The 21,392-nt window shown below is 35.4% G+C and overlaps 2 protein-coding genes across 4 annotated transcripts; one reads left to right on the top strand and one right to left on the bottom strand.

Annotated features, from left to right (window-relative positions):
• Positions 1-1,758: 1,758 nt before the first annotated feature.
• Positions 1,759-8,125, bottom strand: LOC113743610 (protein ECERIFERUM 16-like). 3 transcript variants are annotated; one of them, XM_027271657.2, is made up of 5 exons: positions 7,969-8,125; positions 6,404-6,829; positions 5,071-5,180; positions 4,099-4,203; positions 1,759-2,654 (listed from the first exon to the last, which is right to left on the bottom strand). In XM_027271657.2, the coding sequence occupies exons 2-5, from the start codon at positions 6,783-6,785 to the stop codon at positions 1,977-1,979; spliced, it is 1,275 nt and encodes a 424-aa protein (XP_027127458.1). In that variant the 5' UTR covers positions 6,786-6,829; positions 7,969-8,125; the 3' UTR covers positions 1,759-1,976. The 3 variants fall into 3 exon arrangements, with proteins under 3 accessions (XP_027127458.1, XP_027127459.1, XP_071904973.1); XM_027271658.2 differs by having other exon boundaries at positions 6,404-6,821; positions 7,969-8,103; XM_072048872.1 differs by having other exon boundaries at positions 6,404-6,792; positions 7,969-8,094.
• Positions 8,126-17,741: 9,616 nt separating this feature from the next.
• Positions 17,742-20,946, top strand: LOC113743448 (zinc finger protein MAGPIE-like). The gene is made up of 4 exons (XM_027271457.2): positions 17,742-18,115; positions 18,212-18,352; positions 18,518-18,914; positions 19,726-20,946. Exons 2-4 carry the CDS (start codon positions 18,253-18,255, stop codon positions 20,639-20,641), a joined length of 1,413 nt encoding a protein of 470 aa, XP_027127258.1. The 5' UTR covers positions 17,742-18,115; positions 18,212-18,252; the 3' UTR covers positions 20,642-20,946.
• The last annotated feature ends 446 nt before the right edge of the window (positions 20,947-21,392 follow it).

The raw sequence follows: 21,392 nt of genomic DNA, 5'->3' as shown, positions 1-21,392 counted from the left end.
TTTCAACATAGAAAAATATAAAGTGCATCCACTCCACTAATCTTGTTCAATTAACTAATTTGTAGAAAAAGAAGTAAACCGGCAACTCACAGGGCTGGTGGCCACTGGCCACGACCACCAGGAGAGCCTTATGGTTTTGCCGGTTTCTATTCTGCGGTATTATTTGCTGACATGGTCACAAGATCATTTCATATCTATTGAGTTTTCTTGTCTGCATTATTTAGAGTCACGACTGCATTATAGAACAGGCAATTGCCCTTTCAAGCCTATCACCTTCGAGTTCTAGAACCAGCCATGATTCATCTTGATTCCCTAACACAAAGCACCAAAATAACTAGGTAGATACTTTCAAAAAAACGAATAAGTCAAATCAAGCAATTTAACAGATGTAAGGAACAATAAATTAGTTTCTCGTGATCGGTGGCCAAGAGAGGACTATTGTAGTTCTCTTTACTATCAAATTCGGTGTTCAAATTATAGATGGAACAGATAAAAATATGAAGGGTGTGAGAAGGGATGAAAGGGTAGGAGGGGGAAAAAAAGAAGAAGATTAGTTTCCCCTCTAAGTGTTGATCTTAGAGTGGAAAAACTATGTAAAAAAGCTATCATAATCTAGAACGGATGAAGGATCCCAACTCACCAATCATCCCCTCCCTAGTCCTTTTGGATAGGGGTTATTGATTTATTTATTTTTCATTCGAAATATTGTCTACAGACACTTTTTTTTTTAATTATCTTTTCATTTTCTTAAATATATTTTTATCTTTATATATATTGCATCTCGATAAGTGCTAAATATTGAAATGATTTTTTTTATTTTTGTTAAGTTGATAGACTTTTACAAGGATAAGAAATCAGGCTTGACACCACTCAGCATCCAGAATTGGATGGATAACTTGTCTTAGGCTCAAAGAACTCCAATTTTCTTTCTACTTCAGGATTAAATTAGCATCCAAAATTGGATAGAAAACTAGTCTTAGACACAAAGAACTCCAAATTTCTTTCTACTTCAGGATGATTGCGGGTGGAGGAATCAACTTTCAAGTCCACTGACAACAACACATTAAAAAGTTTCGGCTATCCGTTATTGTCTTTAATACGTATTTACAATCAATCTGGAGATAAAATGCCAATTGGACCCCCATTCCCTGGTGGAAAGAGAGAGATCAAAATGGGATAGGAGTTTCATATCCTATCTAGTTGTCCACGAAAAAAGAAAAAGAGGAAAGAGAAAGCAAGAACAGATTAAGATGCAATCTGACAAAACATCTGGGCTGAGGTAGGTCAAACATGTTATCCAAATAAATGCTAACTACTATGATGGCCTCAACTTATGAGTTGTGGGATGTATTTATTTGTTCACCATTGGCATCCATATCTCATCCAGATCCTGTGTCTATTGGCCAACTTGAACAGACCAAATCTTCAAAATCAAGCACATCATATTACTCAAGCTTTCTTTGTGGACATATACGTAGACATCAAACAAATAGCAAACTGCTGTTGTTAAGTATCAATCACATGAAAGGTGTAATCAGTGCACAGAAAATTCACATATGAGATCTATCAAGCACCTCTTGATCTGCAAACAGCAAGCAAGCATTAGAGCTGGGGGAAAAAACAAAAAGAACCAATTTCATTTCTGGTTGTCAGCAGATGATATTCTACCACGCAGAAAAAATTTCTGCACAAATACTATTGACCATGAGCCCACTAATTAAATTATCATACAGTGGCAATGGGATATGAGGTGAGGAATTAGATAAAGTCAGAAAATTGTCCTTTTCCTATTGGAAAGGTGCTATTATGTAGTCCCTCTACAAAAATAGTTGAAACTGGTAACCGTGAGCTATTGACACTGTTTATCAAGCAAATTTTGAATTGAATACGACACTAGACACACAGTTTTTACATCATTCTACAAACTAAATGCAACAAAGAAGTTTACAGGAAGCCAACTTTCTTTCCAAAAATGACTAGATTGTATCTAACCAGGAATCAAAGTCATCCAAAATTTTAGACTTGGAATGAGGTTGAGAGGCAGTGGGGGCTTCATTGGAAGCAGCCTTTACCTCATTTAATGGTGATACTGCTTTCGTATTTATGAGATGTGATGTATCTTTTAGTATGTCATCAAGACTATCATCAAGGGCGGCATCCATCCTTCCAGAGTAGGTCGCATCAGGCCCTTCCCTCACATGTTGCGCAGCCACTGAGACTGACTGAAAGGTTGAACCTTCTTCTTGACCCGATCTCTGACTGGACTCCCCTGCCATCCAACTGGAGTCGAAGAACTTTGTTTCCCCAAACGAGTCAAGAAGCATATCAAGCTCTGCTTCTGCTTTTGCAGCCTCAAATCTTGATGGTTTTTTAGAGCTGGAATCTATAGAAACACCTGAAGTCAACTTTACTGACGTGCTTCCACTGATTTCTTTGAGGTCATCTACTCGGTGGTCTATAGAAGTTGGCACAGAAAACTGACTGACTCTGCTGGAGTTAGATGACATGTATTCTTGAGACAGAAGGATGTTCCTATTTTCTTTAGAGATAATACTGGAAGGTTGTCCAGCAAATTCGCTTTCTGTAGCTTTAGTACTACCTGTAGCCTGAAGCTCATCAGGATTTTTCTCATTGTTGGCATATAACTCGGTGCACTGCCACATATGATTTTTTGTAAGCAACAGAATGTACACTTTAAGTTAAAAAGATTTTGAAAATAAAAAAAACAGATAGAGGAAAGATCTCATGCTCATAGCAGCTGTACATTGAGTCAATAGTCAAGTTTATCGTAGCATATATTTCAGAATTGCTTTTCTTCGGATAAATTTGATTGAGATGGGAATATTAACTTGTTTGTTACATGGAAACTGAAAACACTAAACACCAAAGCAATGTAAACCAAGATAATCAACCACAATAGCAAAAGCAGCAGATCTGCTAAGAAGTTAATAGAGGAAAGGTGCTTCTTAAAATATCCGAGGACCAAAGAATTTCCTCCAATACTTGAAGATAACTACCTTGTGCAGAAACAGAAAAAAGAAAAGATATTCCAATTAAGTTGGGATCAAATTGCTTTTCCAACAATCATCTTCATCTTGTTACTTAAATTGGGGAAAAAAAAGGCCATTTTTTCCTGTTCTTTTCTACCAACCATTCTCTACTTTGTTATTTGACCTGAAACAAAAGCAATTTTTAACAATTTGCTGTGGTTTTCAGAAAAAAACACTTCAAGTTTAAGGGATGATCAGTAATAATATCTTCAATCAAATAAGTGAGAACGTTTTATATGGAAGAATATGGTTAAAATGTAAATTACAACCAAAGATACACAAAGCATTGGCATTAATCTGTTATAAATGTAATGCACAAATAAGCTAATTCAACTAATATATCAGGGAAGTAAACAAGCCAACAACTTTTGGACACATAAAAGAACAATGTAGAAGCTTTTAAGAGCCCAGAAAGAAATGTGGAGGGAACCCTGGAAAGTGAGTTAAGAAGGAAGCAGAATCGAAAGTCCAGCAAACATGACCTAAATGGACAATAAGGAAATAACTGCACGAAGCAAATTACTGTCTCTGGCTATTAAATCTTTGCTATTAACTGATTTACTTCTTCATATGTTGAATTGCACCTTGGATGCTTTACATGATTTTCTTTGTGCTCAGTTTAACTGAGAAAGTGGATCAAAGTAGCAATACACGTACTATAATACTTACACCCCCTGCCTCTTCATGATGTTAAAGCATTTTCTTGTCCTCTTAGACATATCTACAGACGTGTTAGTTTATGTGCACATGAGTCACTTACAGATTCTAAGCTTTTCCATTGATAGACCCTCCCTCACCAAGAAAAGAAGAAGAAGAAGAAAAGCACTCGTCATTTGTCCAACCCATTTATTTCCAGTTCCACTGATGAGACAGGATATAGCAACAAGAAGTAAACAAGCAGAAGAAAAGACGGTTGGATTGTATGCAAAATGCACTGAACTCATCTTTTCAAACTTTTATATTTACATATTAATCTGTTACCAAGACTACCAACAAGAATATTCTTGGCAAATAAACTGATGAAGGAAACAAAAAGAATTAAGTATACCATTTCTGGAGGCAATAGATCTGGTTCTATGAAAAGCCTTTCAGCTAAGTTTGCTTTTGAAAGTTGTTCTGCAAGAGAGTGCAGATTGAGCGAGAGAAATGATGCCTGCAAGCATGAGAAGGTAAAAGAACATAGAAATTAGGCATTATCTTTTAGCCCAATGCAAATAATAAAATGAGTACTCTCAAAGGCAATCTTGTTCCAAATTCCATTTTTCCAAGAGCAATTTTGACCTCATTCCTCATTCCCCTCTCCCCTTATAAGTGCAATCTGGATCTTCTTTAAATAAGTAGCTTATGCAACCCCATGTTTTTCTCTTAGCCAATTTGACTATATAAGCCACTTTCATATGAAAAATTGATGCAATGACCATCTACTAAGATTAATGTAAATTAGTACCAAAAACGAAATAGTTAATAGAAGATAGATTTGGTGAAACTTAAAAACAATATGTGCTGATCAACTATACAAAAACTGATTAACCGGTGCTTGGAAACAGTCAGTATAACTGGAGGCAACTAGTTTCCATCTTCATTATATATGATTATTATGAAGCACATGCTATCACCTGGTCAGCATAATACAACCATCTCATAACCTGGTTTACTTTCCATGACGATCCTTTGTCCTCAACCACAATTTATGATTCTATTTGAATTTCAAACGCTATCACCAGAATTAGTCCTGTGATTACTTAAGTACTGACTGAAGTATCTCCCCACCATGGCTAACACAACTTCAGAACTACTGTTGTACTTTTCCAAAGTTAAACGGGGGGAAAAAGGAAAGTTTATTTAGAAATGACACCCAAAAGAGAATTTGCACATGATTGCCCTATAAGTGGGAGAGCAAACTTTCATATGCACAAGGTCTTTAGACATCAAATAAATATACAATGAGAACAAAGAAAACAAATGCAACCAAAAAAAAAAAAGTTGCAATGGACTGGAACTAATACAGATAAAAAATTACCTCATGGCTACTAGTTCCCTTATCATCAAATGGGAAAACGTCATTTGATATCCTTGACAGTAGGTGTTCCCCTCTGACAGAAAGCAATGGACCTAATCCTTGATTGAATCCTAAGAAAGTTCAAAGTCAACACCACTCCTCTTAACCATGAAAACTATAATAGCTTGGAAATAGCTAAATAATCAAGTTAAAAAGTCATACAAATGAAATAAGCATATGCAGCTATACATATAAGCAGGCATATGCATACCTATACCTCATAGATACTATAAATCTGATGCCAAACTACCAACATTCATTATTGACAGGCATAGATAAACACCAAAATGCACCGTGGGCTGAAGATTGAACTAATGAATAAATTTTTCCCACATAATAAGTTTTATAAATGGACGAGTAAGTGGTGCAGGTGGTAAACTTATCAGCTCAATCTTTTCACACATACAAAATTCAGATCTCCCAAAAATCTTTGTATAAACATCAATGACTACATGTTATGAGGTCACTTAATACTTATTCATGGGGCATGTCACTTGCTTCCAAGGAGATTAGATACGACTAGTAGTAGATTTGAGACAATTAGATAGTGGGCTCTGGGGAAAATAGTGCACAAAAGGCACTATTTACAGCAAGAAGAAAAAAGACAAAACTTGAACTAAAGGAAATGTTGTTCCTAATTATGCCCCATGAAACACAGGTTGAAAAGGGAATTAAAAATTCTAACGTCCTGAAGGATAGAGATTTATCAACAACAAAGCTGCTACAGATCCTAAAGCTTCTACATTGCTGAAAGTTCAAGAGAGTAGTAAAATATAAGGCATTAAGCCTAAAAATACCAAAAAAAAAGAATCTTTATTATGAAACACAAAATTAGAGATATACGAGCATCACTATTAAAAAACAATGGGTAACAGAGTAATGATAAAAGAAGGGGAACATAAATAGTCCTCCAGCACCCCTCATGTCACTAAAACCTCAATTACATCATCAAACTGCCAAGTCATATACAAAACTGAAGATTCAGTTTGGTTTAAATGCGAGAGTTATTCAGTTGAAACAGTCAAATAAATATATGCCCTATATTCATTAGATGTCCTCAATGACCCTGATATAGAGCTCAAACAAAAAGGCTTAAATACCAGCTTACATCCTACCTTCAGCATGCAAAATACGATTATGACAGTTTTGAGTACAAAAGAAGTTCATGAAAAATCATACCCCCATAGCAACTAACCTTCTGAATGTTATGGATGTTAAATTAGTCTATAGCCCTTTAATGTTGAAATGCGCCAAAAAAAAAAAAGAAAAAAAAAGGGAAAGGTAAGGAACATACCATCCAGAAAATCATCAAACAAGCCAAAGCTTTCGGAAGAAGAATTTGCTTGGGATTGAGCCTTGGCCTCAGAAATTAAGTAAGCATAGTCCGCGCCTTTACTTTTTGGTACAACAACATCAGATGCCTGACCGGTACTAACTTGCGGTGAGTCTTCAGAGCCAGAACCATATTCTTCTTCATACCGATCCCAATTTGTGGGGAGTGCTTTAGAGCTCTGAGACTGATAGGGTTTATCTCTTGCTTGTTTGTTGGTTGGCTTCTTACCACTGGAGGATGTAGCTGAGCTAGGAGTTGCTTTGGATGTAGGACTTGAGTGATGCTTCTTACTGTGATGTAATGAATGAGCCCTTTTAGATTTTGCCAAAGCTTTTGCATCCATGATTGAACTGAAATTTTAGTCAGTTGCCAACAATTCCTGCAGTACTAAATTGAAAAATCTGACTGAATCAGACTGCAAATTCAATGCACAAACCACAGAGACCAAATGTCTCTTCTCTACCACTTTTTGAGAATCAGAATAGATGTCACTTGGTGACAAGACTATAGCAAGTATATATGCAGACAGAGAGAAGACATAATAATCATCATATAGTAAAAAATAAAAAGATAGGATAGAATTCCATGTCATTATCTTGTATCCAAATTGACAGTTCCAAGTGGACTAAAGCCACAGAAGTTACTATCTCAATGTTCTTTTATGGTTCAGCTTACTCATCAGTCATCATCCTATCTCTTTTACTGATAAAAGTTCCGAAGTATGTATTTCGTATTTCTTCAAGGAAAGCTTTTCTCTTCAGTTGCACGTCAATTTTTATGCCAGCACTAGGTTCAAAAGGTCACAAGAAGCAATCCAAAGTATGCAAAAACAAATAATATCTCAAAAGCTCCATGAAGATAAACCTAAATATTGTTCGTTCGGAACACCAAAGTAACAGCATAAAAGTACTCGGACAGCAGTCATAATGCACATAATCACCAGTTGCAAACAAATTATGTCTAATTTTCTCAACTACCTTGTGCATATCTTTGCTGGCCAACAAATGCATCCACATTTTCAAAAAAAATAAAAAATAAAAAAAGTCTTGAAAGTAATCATACAACAAGGAAAACACAGACACGTCTCAGCTGTCCTCCAGTCGTGTAGTAGTCCAAGTACCAAACTTTCTCGGATTTCTTTCCCATCCATTTTATCCCACCATCAACTTCAATTCCCCAAATATGAAATAAAACTACGAAAATCAAGAGTCACGCTTCTCCAAACTACCCAAAACAGGTTTAAAAAATTTCCTAATGGCCCTCAAATCAGCGAACAAGGGGCTCGTTCTTGGCTGCCCAGACATGCATTAATCCTAACTCCAACTAAAAAAGGGACAAACTACAATATATTTTCATCTGGGTTCAGCCCCATTTAATCCTATCACAAGATATAAACCATCAACAACTGTCAAAACTATCTTTTTCATCCAAGTACAATCGGAATTAGCACCAGAGTTGATATCTTCACTCGATATACAAAGTATTCGAGAAACAAATAGAAGGGGTAAAGAGATTAAGGTTTATACCTGGAATAAGCTTCGATAATCAATCAAAGGAACAAGTGTAATACATAAATCAAGAATCAGTTTTGTTCTCAATTCTTTCCTTGTTCTTCCTCAAGTACTATACTGCATAGCCCTGACTGGAACAAGATTGGGCTGTGAGTTTGGATTTGGTGTTTGGTGTTTGGACTGGACCCTCTGTATGGGCTTTCTCAAGGCCCAAAGGGTGAGGTTTGTACCAATGGAGGATTCGGTTATTTAGCCTAATTTGTGTTCAATCCAAAAGGGCGTCTTCTGATCTATTTTACGCTTTTCTACCATTTTCGAGACAAAATTAGCATGATTTTAGACCATCTATGAGATTATGCGTAAAAGCCTCATTTAAAGACTTTTGACAAAAAAAAAAAAAAGGTAAAAGCCTCATTTAAAGTACATTACAAAAATTGTACCCATTTTTTGGATTTATATTAAGAGTGCCAAAAATCCACTGCTCATGACAAAATTGGGAATATTCATTTTCGGAGAGTTAAAGATATGTAGTACTAGCTTAGGGGGTAAATGAGCTACTTTTACATTCAATAAACTAATTATAGTTTGCAATAGTTGATGCGGCGGTGGCAAAAATATGACTTTTGTTCAAGTGGTGCAATAATTCTAATTTCAATTTACAATGCATGATTTGTGAAATTTTGTGACAACTAGGTATTTGTTACAACTTTAATAGGCACGAACCAATTTCTTCAATATTACAAAAATTATAAAAATAACAAGCTGATACAACTTGTGGTTTATAAAGTGTGGCCGTTATCATGCCATGCAATAGAATAAAATCACGAAGCACTCAAAAGAATACATAAGGTTACAAGATGTATATTCTTTTATATATATATATATATATATATATATATATATACACACACACAAGATTCACATAGTGATTACATGGCCAAATTTTCACAAGAATATTTGGTTCACTTCCAATTTATTTTGTGGTTGGACGCATAAAAAAAAATTTAATATTAAGAAAACAAAACTTAGTAGAAGCAGTATAACACTCAAGGTTCTACCGTAGAAATGATGGAGAAAATTATAAATAATTTTAGCACTTTTGGGGTGCAATTGTGGATTTAAATGGCAGATTTTCAAAATTCAAGGGAACAAAAGTGAAGTAATATTGAAAATTAAATATTTCTTGCAGGCCATTTTATAGTTATCAAAAAATTGAGGAGGTGCAGTTGCAACCCCCTCAAACCCTCAAATAAAGATGGCTCTGTCCCTCTCATGCAATACCTGGCTACGATTAACGTCAAGGAAATTAAGCTAAAAAAGTACAGCAAAATTTCTGCTCTTTCCATTGAGCAAACACGTCGAGCAAATATCTTCGCCTAATTGTTTAATGTCACTAGTAACATAAACCTATTTGCACTTTAGGCCACCATCGAATAGTGCTGGCCATATATGGCTTAAAAAAATTCCAAAAAGCTCATATCTCAATCTTTGTTTTAATAGCTATTTCAGTGGCAAACCAAAGTGGGGAGTGTAAAGTGGACCTTACTTAATATTTGAACGTTGAAAACTCCCATCAGGGTTCCAAACTAATCTCAATTCCATTTTTCTTCCATCCATTTCCTCAATCAATCATTCGAATGACTAATGCCTATCATCTATTTTGAACCTAACCACCAATTAGATGTTTAGCAAGTGGAATTGATCCTGTATACTCGAATGCAATGATACGTTACTTTTAGGTTAGCAATTTCCATTGTTAATTTTCTCTGCATTTCTTAATCAATCACTATCTCTCTTTCACTCTCTCACGTATAAAGGTGATTCATAGACTACTAGGGAATCAATAGGGACCATCCAATCTATCTGGGAAGAGGAAAGTTAGGGAGGCGGTGTTTTTTTATTGACTTTGTTTTCTAAAGCCAAAAGGGAATCTTAATCTTCTTGTACATGGCATTACATTGCATGGGGGCATTGCTGAATAAGCTCATGGCATTATCATCTTCCTCCTAAATGTTCAAGAAAGATTTTGCTTCTTGCTTGGTTGCCGCACCCATGCGCACTGCCATTAGCACATCAAGAAAGAGTGCGGTCCAATTTCTTTCTTTTTTTTTTCCTGTTTTATAAAATATACTACTTCACAATCTTGATAAAGAACGTGGTGAACTAGTGCCAAATTAATGAATTTGTGCATATTTGGCCATAGTAACCAATATTGATGTGCTCCACAATGGAAGATCTTTCGAGGGCACGCACACAAATTTTCATCTGAATTGTTAGTTAGTTTCCAGCACTCAAATTTGATCAAAAGATCTGCCTTTTTTGTTGAAATTATTTTACTTTACAGTCATGCTCAACCAATGACAGTGACACCATCATTCTAAACTAATTTTCAAACCAAATAATGTTTGGGCATTTTGACCAAGCTAACGAGGGAGGGAGGTCGAGAGCCTGGTTTACTATAGTGGTCAAGGTGAGAAAACTAGGAATCCATTATCGTCCCACTAGAGGACATGACCACGTACCTATTCACATCTCACCTCTATCAAACCTTTAATTCCAATAAAAGGTTTCAACTGATTCTTGAATCTACCTTTTCTACTTTATTATAATGATGATCATACCACACTTTCAAGAGTTTAAAAAAGTCTTAAACCATTTCTAGCACTCTTTTCTACTGCAGCCGACGCGTATTGATTTAGCTGATAAGAACTGATCATTTGTTTACATAAAGTCGCGTGTTTGAATTTTATTGTCAATATAAGAGCTGTACTGATGTATAATATATATATTTATAAGTACTTCCACAAGTGTTTTGTGCTTCTGAAAAACTGTCTTGTCCAATGGTGATAAATGAAATCGAAATTGAACAAACTTTTTATTAAAAAAAAAAAAACCCATAGGACATGTGGCGAAGGTGTCTAAAGCTAATCCTAACATTATTGAAATATTCGGCATGTAAGGAGGAAAAAAAATGAAAGAATGTGTACTGATCAGAATTATGGTCCCGTTTGGAAGGTGAGTTTTTTGAGTGTTTGTCTAAAACTTTACTGTAGATTACTGTAGAAGTTGTAAGAAAAATTTTTAGGTTGAAAAACTTTTTTCTTTCTTTTTCTTTTTCTTTCTTTTTTCTTTTCTTTTCTTTCTTCTTCTTCTCCCTTCCCTCTCCCCCGGCACCTTTCTTCCTTCCTTCCGCTGCATCAGTTGCCCCTCTGCCCCTCTTTCCCCCTCCCCCGGCACTTCTCTCTTCCCCCTCCCCCAGCACCTCTGCCCCTTCCTCGCTCTCCCTCTCTGCCCCTCTTTTTCTCTCCCCTGGCACCTCTGCCCTCTTCCCCTCCCTTTCCCTCTCCTCTCCTCTCCCCTCCCCCTCGCCCTCCGACATCAGAGTTGTTGCAGCCATGGATTTTTTTTTTTTTTTTTTTAGCTTTGTCTCTCCCTCTCTCCTTCCCTCCCCCGCCACCTTCCCTCTTCCCTAGCTACGATCTGGTCGCCCGACCAGATCGCAGCTAGCGGGAGGGGGAAGGTGGCGGGGGAGGGAGAAAGAAAAACAAAGGAAAAAAGAGACATACACCAACTAATCAGTCAAACGGGGAGAGGAGAGGAGAAGAGGGGGTGAGGGAGAGGGAGAGAAAAAAAAAAAAGGAAGGCCGGCAATAACAACCGGAATAGTGACCGGCACCGGAAGTGGTGGTGGAGGTGGTGGCCGGCGACGGAGGACGTGGTGGGGTGGGTGGGGGAGGAAAAAGAAGAAAAGTTGAAGGGAAAGTTTTTTGTGTATTATTTTGAAAAGTGTAGGTTAAAAATTTTGATAAGTTTTTTGGGGTTCCTGTGGCAATAGTTGTTAAAAAACTAGTATTATACAAACTTGCTAAAAACTTGAGGTTCCAAACAGGCCCTATGTACGTAGAATTACACAAAAACAGCCTTTATAAAATCATGTATAGAGACTCCTTTTTATAAAGTCAAGATAGCAAATTTCTTGTAGCAGCAATTAAGGGGCCAAACATTGAATCCTAGTCCGGGCAAGAAAAGAGGTTAGGCACTAGCTGGTGATAAATTTTGAGAAAGGAACTTCATCTTCTTAATTGATTTGACTAACAACAGCCTCTGCCTCCGAAAGGAGAAGAGGGGGGGGGGGGGGTTGGAATAAAAAACTCTCTCCTTTACTTTTTTTTTTTTTTTTGAGGATTATCCTAGAAAAAGTGAGCACCATGAATGCTTTGATGTATTGTATAAAAATGAAACATGAAAACATGGCAGCCCCACATGCTTACAGAGCCATATGGACATGGAAGAAGAGTCTAATTATTGGAGTGTGGATTGATAATTTTCATGTTAACAGATGCAATTGCCTTATATGGTGATAATCCTGAAACCGGAAACGATTTGATTTCAACTACAGAGGAATACTATAGCAAAGTGCTAAAGTGCAGTTGATAGGGACGATGGTGGAACATAAGCAAGGCGTTTTAATATATGCTACCAAATCTCTTCCAGTACCAAAGGGACTAGTACTAGATTTCTAGAACCAATCCATTCCTACTTTTCTGATAATTCGAGGATTAATTTTTTATACTGATAGTGTACACACTTTTATCATTAGATTTATGACATATAATTCGAATTTGAATTTGAAACTCAAATTTTGTATATGTGTCGTATATTTAACCGTGATAGTGTATACACCGTCAGTATATATAAGATTTAATTTAATTTAAGAATGAGTTAATCATGTCTAAAAAAAAAATTTTTTTAAGCAAAACTTCTTTTTGAGTAAATTAGCATTGAAGTCTTGTAACTGTTAAAAGGGTATCATTTAGTCGACAATTTATTGCTCAGTTCAGTATGTACAAATGTTGCATGAAAATCATATTCAGGTAATAGTGGTTGAGCTTGAAACTTATAAGTGGTTGAATCTTTTGCATCCTAGGCTCTTGCTTTGAAGTGTAGTTAATTTTTTTTTTTTAAAGGGAGTCATGTAATACGATGAAGGATAGGGAGTTAGACAAGATAACAGATCATATTGATTTGTTTAATAACATTTGAGGACTTAATAAATGACTTTTTAAATGCTTTGTGGAGATTAAAGAACCTTTAGAAAAGGTTCAAGTGGCTTTAGAGTAATTTATCATTTTTTTTAATTTGAGGAAAAAGAAGTTCAGAAATTAGACACTTATAATGCATCCTTAAAATGAAAATATTTCTTGGTCGTCGGTTCTAAAGGAGATCCCAGGAAAGCTAGTACTAGAACAAGCAAAGAAATTATACAGTAGAACAAATTTGTGTGTTTTTTTTCCCTTCTTTTGTGGCAATATGAAAACTGAAAAGTGAAGATATAAGAACTAATACTCTTTAGGGTTTCCAAAAAGAAAGATACTCTACACTGTTCTACAGCTTTTCATGAACAGCTGCAAGTGGGCTCATTTAGGATTTCCCAGATCCAAATCTAGAACTAACCATGGATTAGGACGATCTCAAGCCTTGACTAAACGTAAGACTATCCAATTCTACAAATTTTGCCAAATTCCCAGCCTCTGATAAAGGGCAAAAGAAGAAAAGAAAAGCAAAAATTGACAAGGATACAAGGAATTCAATTCCCTCAGCCGCAACTCAATCAAAACCATCCCATGCATGCAATAATTTGGCAAGTTTGATTCTTTGTCTTTGTAAGAGTCCCACATAATAAGTCAATAACATATCTCTACATTTTTTTTTACCATGGTTATGCTGTAAGACATATATTCCATTCCAAATTCTTGGCTATAAAACCTATGGATCATGAGAATTAGCAAGTGCAACAAAATCCCACAAGAAATTTGGCTTGGTTTTCGAGGAATCAATCAATTAATTAAAGACATTTAGTTCTTGGAATGAGGAAATGCTCCTAAAACATTACTAGGATTAAGATTAGGAATAGGAATACACCCTTTTAAGTATAGAACTAATAAAAGAATTACTACTAGTTTCCAACAACAACAAAGTAGAAGACAAAGAAAGAAACAAACATACCCTTGGTGACAACACTATACTTTTCCCAAACCCCTCTTCAAAATTTCAAATGCCCTGTATGTGCTACTTTCTAACTTTAGTCAAGTATGCTACAATATATTACTATATACTTAGTTAGCATGAAACCAAGAGATCCACACACACACACAAACACACACTGAGAGAGAGATTTGTAAGAGACAGGAATCTAATACTAATATTAGTTGGAGGGGTAAGAAGAGCTGGACCTTGAAAGTTGAAGCCTTTGGGGAAGTGTTGGGGAGGGGAAGAATATTCTGGGGCCACCAAAGTTCAACAGCAAAACTCCAAAGTTTTTATGCTAAACAAAGTTAGAAAGCAAAAACATCATTAGATTATGATTAATGCTTTCCAGGAAAAGTCAGCCCACAAGGAGACGACCGCTCACATTACTAAAAATTCACTGCCTTTGTCAGTTCTCTGTCTTTTAATTAATTCCTTAAATATTACTTCTGATTGTGAGTACTACTTCTAGTATTAGTATTACAGAATACGTGGTGCTACTGCTAAGAAGAAATGTTTGCCTTTCAATTTTACTATTCTTCTTAACCAGCATTCCAACTCAGCTACTTATTCGAGGCATAATACCTTGAACATCATGTCACGTGTTGTTAAGTCTTTGTTCACGATCCTAGAGATTTCGAAATTTAAATTATAGCTTTGGCCAAAAAAAAAAAAAAGCCCTAGGATATATAAATGCATGGATATCAATATCATACAGAAAATGAGCAACAATCATGGGATGATTGAGTTTTTCCCTTCTTCTATTAATTCGCTTTTTATAAGTCAATGTGAAAGGTGGTACATTGATAGATATTATTGATTTGGGAAAGATTTGAATCACCAAATTTTTTTGCTCTGCAACATTTGCAAAGTTTAGAAAGAAAGTACTAACTCCATACAATACTCTCGAAAATTATCACTAACTATTGATGTTCTTTCATTTACTTTACTTTCTTCATTTCATTTTCCCATGTAACTTTCTTCTGATCAAATAAAAGCCGATATGTTTTACTAACTCAAAAGAGAAAAAAAAAGAAGAAGCAAATTTCAATACTGTAGTAACTCTAAACACGCATCCCTAGATTGCTTTAAGGAAAGGAAGAAAAGCAATAAAGTGGTACCCGAAGAATAAGTCTGAAAGATCATTATCTACCATTCAAGAAATCATCCAACAATCAAAGTCCTTCGTGTCCTGCGTTATCATTGCATCTAACATGTATGCTCTTCTTTATGCCTTTGTAAAAAAGTTTTACTTTCCCTCTCGTTGAGAATATGTAATAGTCAAGCGAATGTATAACATAAACAGATTATTTGAGATAATTTTTAATAAAAAAATATTATAATACTTTTTTTGATGCGATGTGTATATGAAATTTTACTAAAAGATTGAAAAGCGTATTTATAATAATACAATCAAATAAAGTTGTGAAAATAACAAGCCATCTAAACGTCTTCAAATTAAGATCTACATTAGAATGTGCACATTTTGCAGTGTTCGGATGATATGTGGGACTGCAATGGTTTTAGTATCCTATGGACGATTATTCCCTTTTGTGAGAGATTTCTCGTCGTTTTCTTTGGATTTATCTTGCAATTTGACAGTTGGGCACATGCATGGCTTTTATATGTCGCAAAGAATACAAGCAAAACACAAACACAGAGAGAGAGAGAGAGAGGTAATATATTTCTTTATGCCTTTGTAAAAAAAAGTTTTACTATTCCATCTGGTTGAGAATATATCATAGTCAAGTGAATATATAACAGAAAGGGAGAGAGAGGAAAAATGGGTAATATATATGTTATTAAAGTGAAAAAAAAGGGAAGAATTTGTGAGGTCTTTTACTTTTCCTCAACTCTTATTGATATGATATAGGCCTTGTTTTTTTATTGTTTTAGATTTTACAAAATTAGATTATAAAAATGATTATATATAGAGAGTAATTAGGATAAGTAAAAGCTACTTTTTGATTGATTATAGATTTTAACTTTTTCTTATCATTAAAAAATATATATAATGAGAATACAAAAAACAACTGAAAAACATCACAAAAACTGATTATCCAAAATCAGAATTTATAATCAATTAACCGAAAACATGCCTATATTATTGGACCAAGCCTTTTTCCCATCAATTGTATTAATAGGACAGCTAGCGTGTTGGTTGGTTATCTCACATCTTGAACTTATAATTATTATACGAGCTAGCCAGTCCTGTGTTATTGCCATCTTGGATATCTAGTAAATTGATGTTCCGTCAGCTTATGAAATTGCTAGTAACAGAATAATATAGTGAAGTAGTTTTGCATTACTTTTTCCAATTTTTTTTTTTTTTTTAACAAACCGGTAACATTATACAATTACTTTTTCCAATTCAATTATACAATTTATTCACTAGATCGAGGGCCAAAGAGTACATTGAATACATCAAAATGCAGGAAACAAATTTAAGACTTGGTACTCGTGCAAGTTAAATTAAGATGGCAGGTTACAGTCACAAATATGTTCCCTTATTTTATTATAGGAAAAATGATCGGTTTCATCCTTCACATTTCACAAAAATATTCTTTTCGTCCCTCACTTTTAAAATGAAACAATTTCGTTCTTGACATTTAAAAACTGAAATCATTACATCCCTGAATCCAAATTTCAATCTGAATCAAACCACCAATCAACCTAATTACAAATTTTGGATGTGTAATTGGTAGATCACTTGGTTAACTCAACTTGATATTCATGTGAAATTTAATTAACCTTAAAAGAAAAAAATAAAAAATTATAACATAAAAAAGAAAGATTAATCTTTTCTACATTATCATTGTATACACTGACGGTTTTATGTACCACCATATAATTTTAATTTAAATTTAAACACCAAATTTTATATTTATGATACACATCTAGATTCGCAAGCGGATATACTAACGGTGCATGAAAAGATTTACCAAAAAAAAAACTCTACTATTCCAAGACAAAGAATGGCCTTTTTATGTTATAATTTTTTATTTTTTTGGTTTAATAAATGTCATGTGAATATGATGAAGTTGACTGAATGATCTATCAATTCTATTTTCGAAATTTATTACTAGGTTATTGGATGGTTTGATTCAGATTGAAAATTAGGTTTAGGGATGTAATAGTTTTAATTTTTAAATGTCAGGGACGAATTTGTTTCATTTTAAAAGTGAGGGACAAAAAGAATATTTTTGCGAAATGTGAGGGATGAAACAGGTCATTTTCCCTTTATTATATTAGCCAAAAATAAAATGCCAGGCCCTTTGAATTTAAGGGGAAAATTATATATGTATATACAAGGTAAATTTAATGCTCCTCTAAAAAATCTATATCAATGCGGTGACAAAGAAAATTACAGATGTAGTACGGTAAATATATATATATATATATATATTGACTATCACATAAAACGGGTTTAAATCATTAAGATAACAATAGGTATATGTGTTTCACAAATTAAAAACAAAAAAAAAAAAGAAGAAGAAAACAAAAAACAATAGTTGTGTTTTATATTGATATGTGGGGTTTTTTGCAAATTATTATGCTCTTGCTTTATGGTGAAACAAGTGTATCCAAGTGTTCTCATTGGAAGGAGAATAGTTAGATAATATTATTGTAAGAAACAAAAAGCAAACAATTATGGCATAATCATTCCAAGGAGAAAGGCTCCTAGTCTGCCTTTCTCCAGACCTCATCATATGTGTCATAATGCACCTATATATGAGTGCTGGATGTTATGTCAATTCTGATAAACCAACTCCCCTCCCTCAGAAAACAAGAAAAGAAAAGAGCAAAGGGAAACTCTCTTGCAGGCTCCAACTTTCACTTTTCACCGCCTCCCATGAAAGAATTGCGTTCTATTTGGACAGAAAGCAGTTAATAAAAGACTGCAACAACAAACCAGCCAGAGAAAGAAATCTTATTCCCCCCACGCCCTAACCCCCCTCTTCCTTTCTCTCTAATATAAGATTGTAAACTTAGGTACTACTTTTGTACTACTCTGAATTCTCCCCTCCTTCACACTTCTACTTATTCCCATCACTGGATGTCACAAACACATAAAAACACAGAGAATTCTTCATTTTTCAGCTTCTTTGGTTAAGGTTGACATCATAGCAAAAAGGTATGTGTCGTTCTGCTTCTTTTCACCGTAGTTGTGCCCATCTCTTCATCTCTTGCATATACATGAGCTTACTCACTTTGCTTAATTCTTGTGTAGATTGAATCAAGCTCTGCAAAAAGCAAAAGATTCTTCAGAAGATGACAGAGGAAGTAATCTCAAGTGGTTTCATCCAAACTCCAATCGGCGAAGCGAATCCTCCTCCTCTAAAGAAGAAGAGAAACCTTCCAGGAACACCAGGCAAAGAATTCTGCCTTTTTATATTCCTTTCCTTTTTACCTTCTTTTTCGGTGTCTAGCTAGCTTTCGTAGCATAAAGGAATATTCATGGATATTCATTACTAATCTGATAATTTCCTGACCAAATTGTTATATTTTCTGATTATCAACTTCTTCTTTTATGCAGATCCTGAAGCTGAAGTTATTGCCTTGTCTCCAAAGACTCTGATGGCCACCAACAGATTTTTATGTGAGATATGTGGAAAAGGTTTTCAGAGGGATCAAAACTTGCAACTTCATCGAAGAGGGCATAATTTGCCATGGAAACTTAAGCAAAGAACTAGTAAGGAAGTTCGAAAGCGAGTTTACGTATGCCCTGAAAAGTCCTGCGTCCACCACCACCCTTCTAGGGCACTTGGGGACTTAACCGGTATAAAGAAGCACTTTTGTAGAAAGCATGGGGAGAAGAAGTGGAAGTGTGAGAAATGCTCTAAACGGTATGCTGTGCAGTCAGATTGGAAAGCCCACTCAAAGACTTGTGGCACTAGGGAATACAAATGTGACTGCGGGACTATTTTTTCAAGGTAGTAGGAAAATTATTACTTAGACTATGCAGTATGCACTTTGAATATCATATATTGACTTTAATAGAGTCGAGACTCTAGAGTAGTAGTGTTTCATTAAAATGTTTCATGCAAAAGATGAACTATCATATTCGAGAACCCCTAATAAAGAAGAAACTATGAGTTAGAATTTTTTTTGTTGATTAGTTAGAATGTTTATCTACAGATGGTGATGTGTTTGTCTTGGTGTTAGTTTGTAATTAGCAGTGTATGCATTTTCTCCCTTTCCACAACTCCTTTTCTCCTCTTGTATTTGGATATGTGGCCTTAGGACAAAATGAATGAGCCATGGGGTTGCATAGAAGACAAATAGTTGTTTTTTTAAGAAGGAAAAGGAAAGGAGAAACGAACGAACAATAAGGACAGGCATAATGCAACTCTAGTTCTAAAACAAGAAATAAATCCTTAAAAATTTTGTTCTTCTCGTATATTCAAAAATTGAGGGTCATTTGAAGCTTTTTATTTCTTCTTTACTTTATGATCCAGTTCTAAAATGAGACTAGTTTCTTCTTCTACTCTTTCACAGAATAATGTTGTATTTGAAGGTTCATAGCCTTGTCAATTATTGCATTTACCATGCCTATCACCATAGACCATATCCTAGCTACTTGTTAAGGAATTCCTTATTCTAACTTGTACTGTTGCACACTGATCTTCTTCCATTTGTTCATGCAAACTTTTTGTGCTAAGGTCTTCTGCTATCCTCAATCTCTGCTAATTTAGTTTTTATTCTCTTTGAACTAATGGATTGTTTTTGCACATATATGTTCAGGCGAGATAGCTTTATCACCCATAGGGCCTTCTGTGATGCCTTAGCGGAAGAAACAGCAAGGGTGACTGCAGCATCCAATGTTGTAGCAGCCAATAGCATCAATTATCATTTTGTGGGAGCATCACTAGGGCCTGGCATGGGGCAACATTTTGCTTCCATGTTCAAACCGATCTCAACCAACAACGAGACACCGGCGAATCCAATAAGACAAGGTCTTTCACTGTGGATGGGGGCCCATGGATTATCCCAAACTCAAGAATCAATCGGCAATAACAATCTTCAAGAAATCCATCATCAGCTTAATCCAGCTGTGAGTTCATCAGGGCTAGTTTTCACCACTGATCCATTTGTTAGTGTTCCATGCTCTAATCCTCCACCAATAAATTATCCACTCAACTGGGATTTTGGAAATAAACCCTCCTCCAACAGTTCAGAAGAATTAACAAATAATAGTTCATCTCTTCCTTTAAGCAATGTTGCTAAAGATGGTGGAAGTCAGGTCATTAGTGTACCATCTTTGTTCAGTACCCAACATCAATCTCATCAAACACATTCTACTGCAAACATGTCTGCCACAGCTTTACTGCAGAAAGCTGCCCAAATGGGAGCTACCACAACTGACCCTTCATTCCTTGGAAGCTTTGGATTGAAGTGCAATGATAGCCAAATTCAAGATGGGAACAGATATTGTAGTCCGTATGGTGGTACTGCAACTTCAGTAGCTACAGCTCTGCAGAGTTCAGTAACTGATCATCTCTCAACTTTAAATGAGTTGCAAATGTACCCCTCAAAGCGCCGCCACATACAGGTTGATCAAGATTCAACACCAACTACAGGAGGAGGTCAAACTAGGGATTTTCTTGGAGTTGGGATACAGTCCATTTGCCATCCATCATCCATCAATGGATGGATATGATGATGATCCTAATGATATGGGATTTTCGTAGAAATTAGTATCCCAAAAAGGGTTGTGAAAAGATGGTAATAAAGTGGGGTCCAAGTTTTCTTGGGGGGAGGGCGGGGGTTGTGAAGGGAAAGGATTTTAGAATTTGCAAAGCTTTGCAGAGAGGAAAAGGTGGCATTGAGTGGTTGATGAGAACTAAAAGGCGGTGAAAAGAAAAATATGTAAATCCTTAAGGGGAGCTGGCTAGCTAGCCATGCACATTCTGTTGGATCCTCAAAGCTATTCTCTTTAAAATGGTGCCTATTATTTTGATAAAAGGGAGTTTGATTAGTGGGGACAAAGCAAAGAGGGCCTTTTCAGCTCCATTATTGCTATATGTTTAAAATCTGTTTCTTCTGGTTATTATCTTGTCAAGCTTAAATTGAAAAGATAACTATAGTGGCAAAAAAAGGTCTAATCAAGTTCTTGTAGGCCTAGCCTATCCGGGTTAAGATAAAATTTGTGCAAATTTGTACATAATGACTATCGCTATGGATCTAGCATCATTCATAGAGCTGTTTACTTCTCTGACTTCTTCCTTAGTTCGGTTGAGTGTTCCTGATAAAAGATTATAAAACCTTTTCTTGCTATCTTTTTGGCTCATTACAACTTAAATTATTGGTGGATGAGATTTTAACCATCTAAAAATTCTTTGACGACCCACAAAACTTTTGTGTGTCTGTGAGTTTTATTATTATTATTATTTTATAAAAGTGACTTTTAT

Source organism: Coffea arabica, chromosome 5e, assembly GCF_036785885.1.
Source record: "Coffea arabica cultivar ET-39 chromosome 5e, Coffea Arabica ET-39 HiFi, whole genome shotgun sequence".
Taxonomy (NCBI): Eukaryota; Viridiplantae; Streptophyta; class Magnoliopsida; order Gentianales; family Rubiaceae; genus Coffea; species Coffea arabica.
Note: the sequence above shows the minus strand (reverse complement) of the source record. Positions and strands in the feature narration are given on the sequence as shown.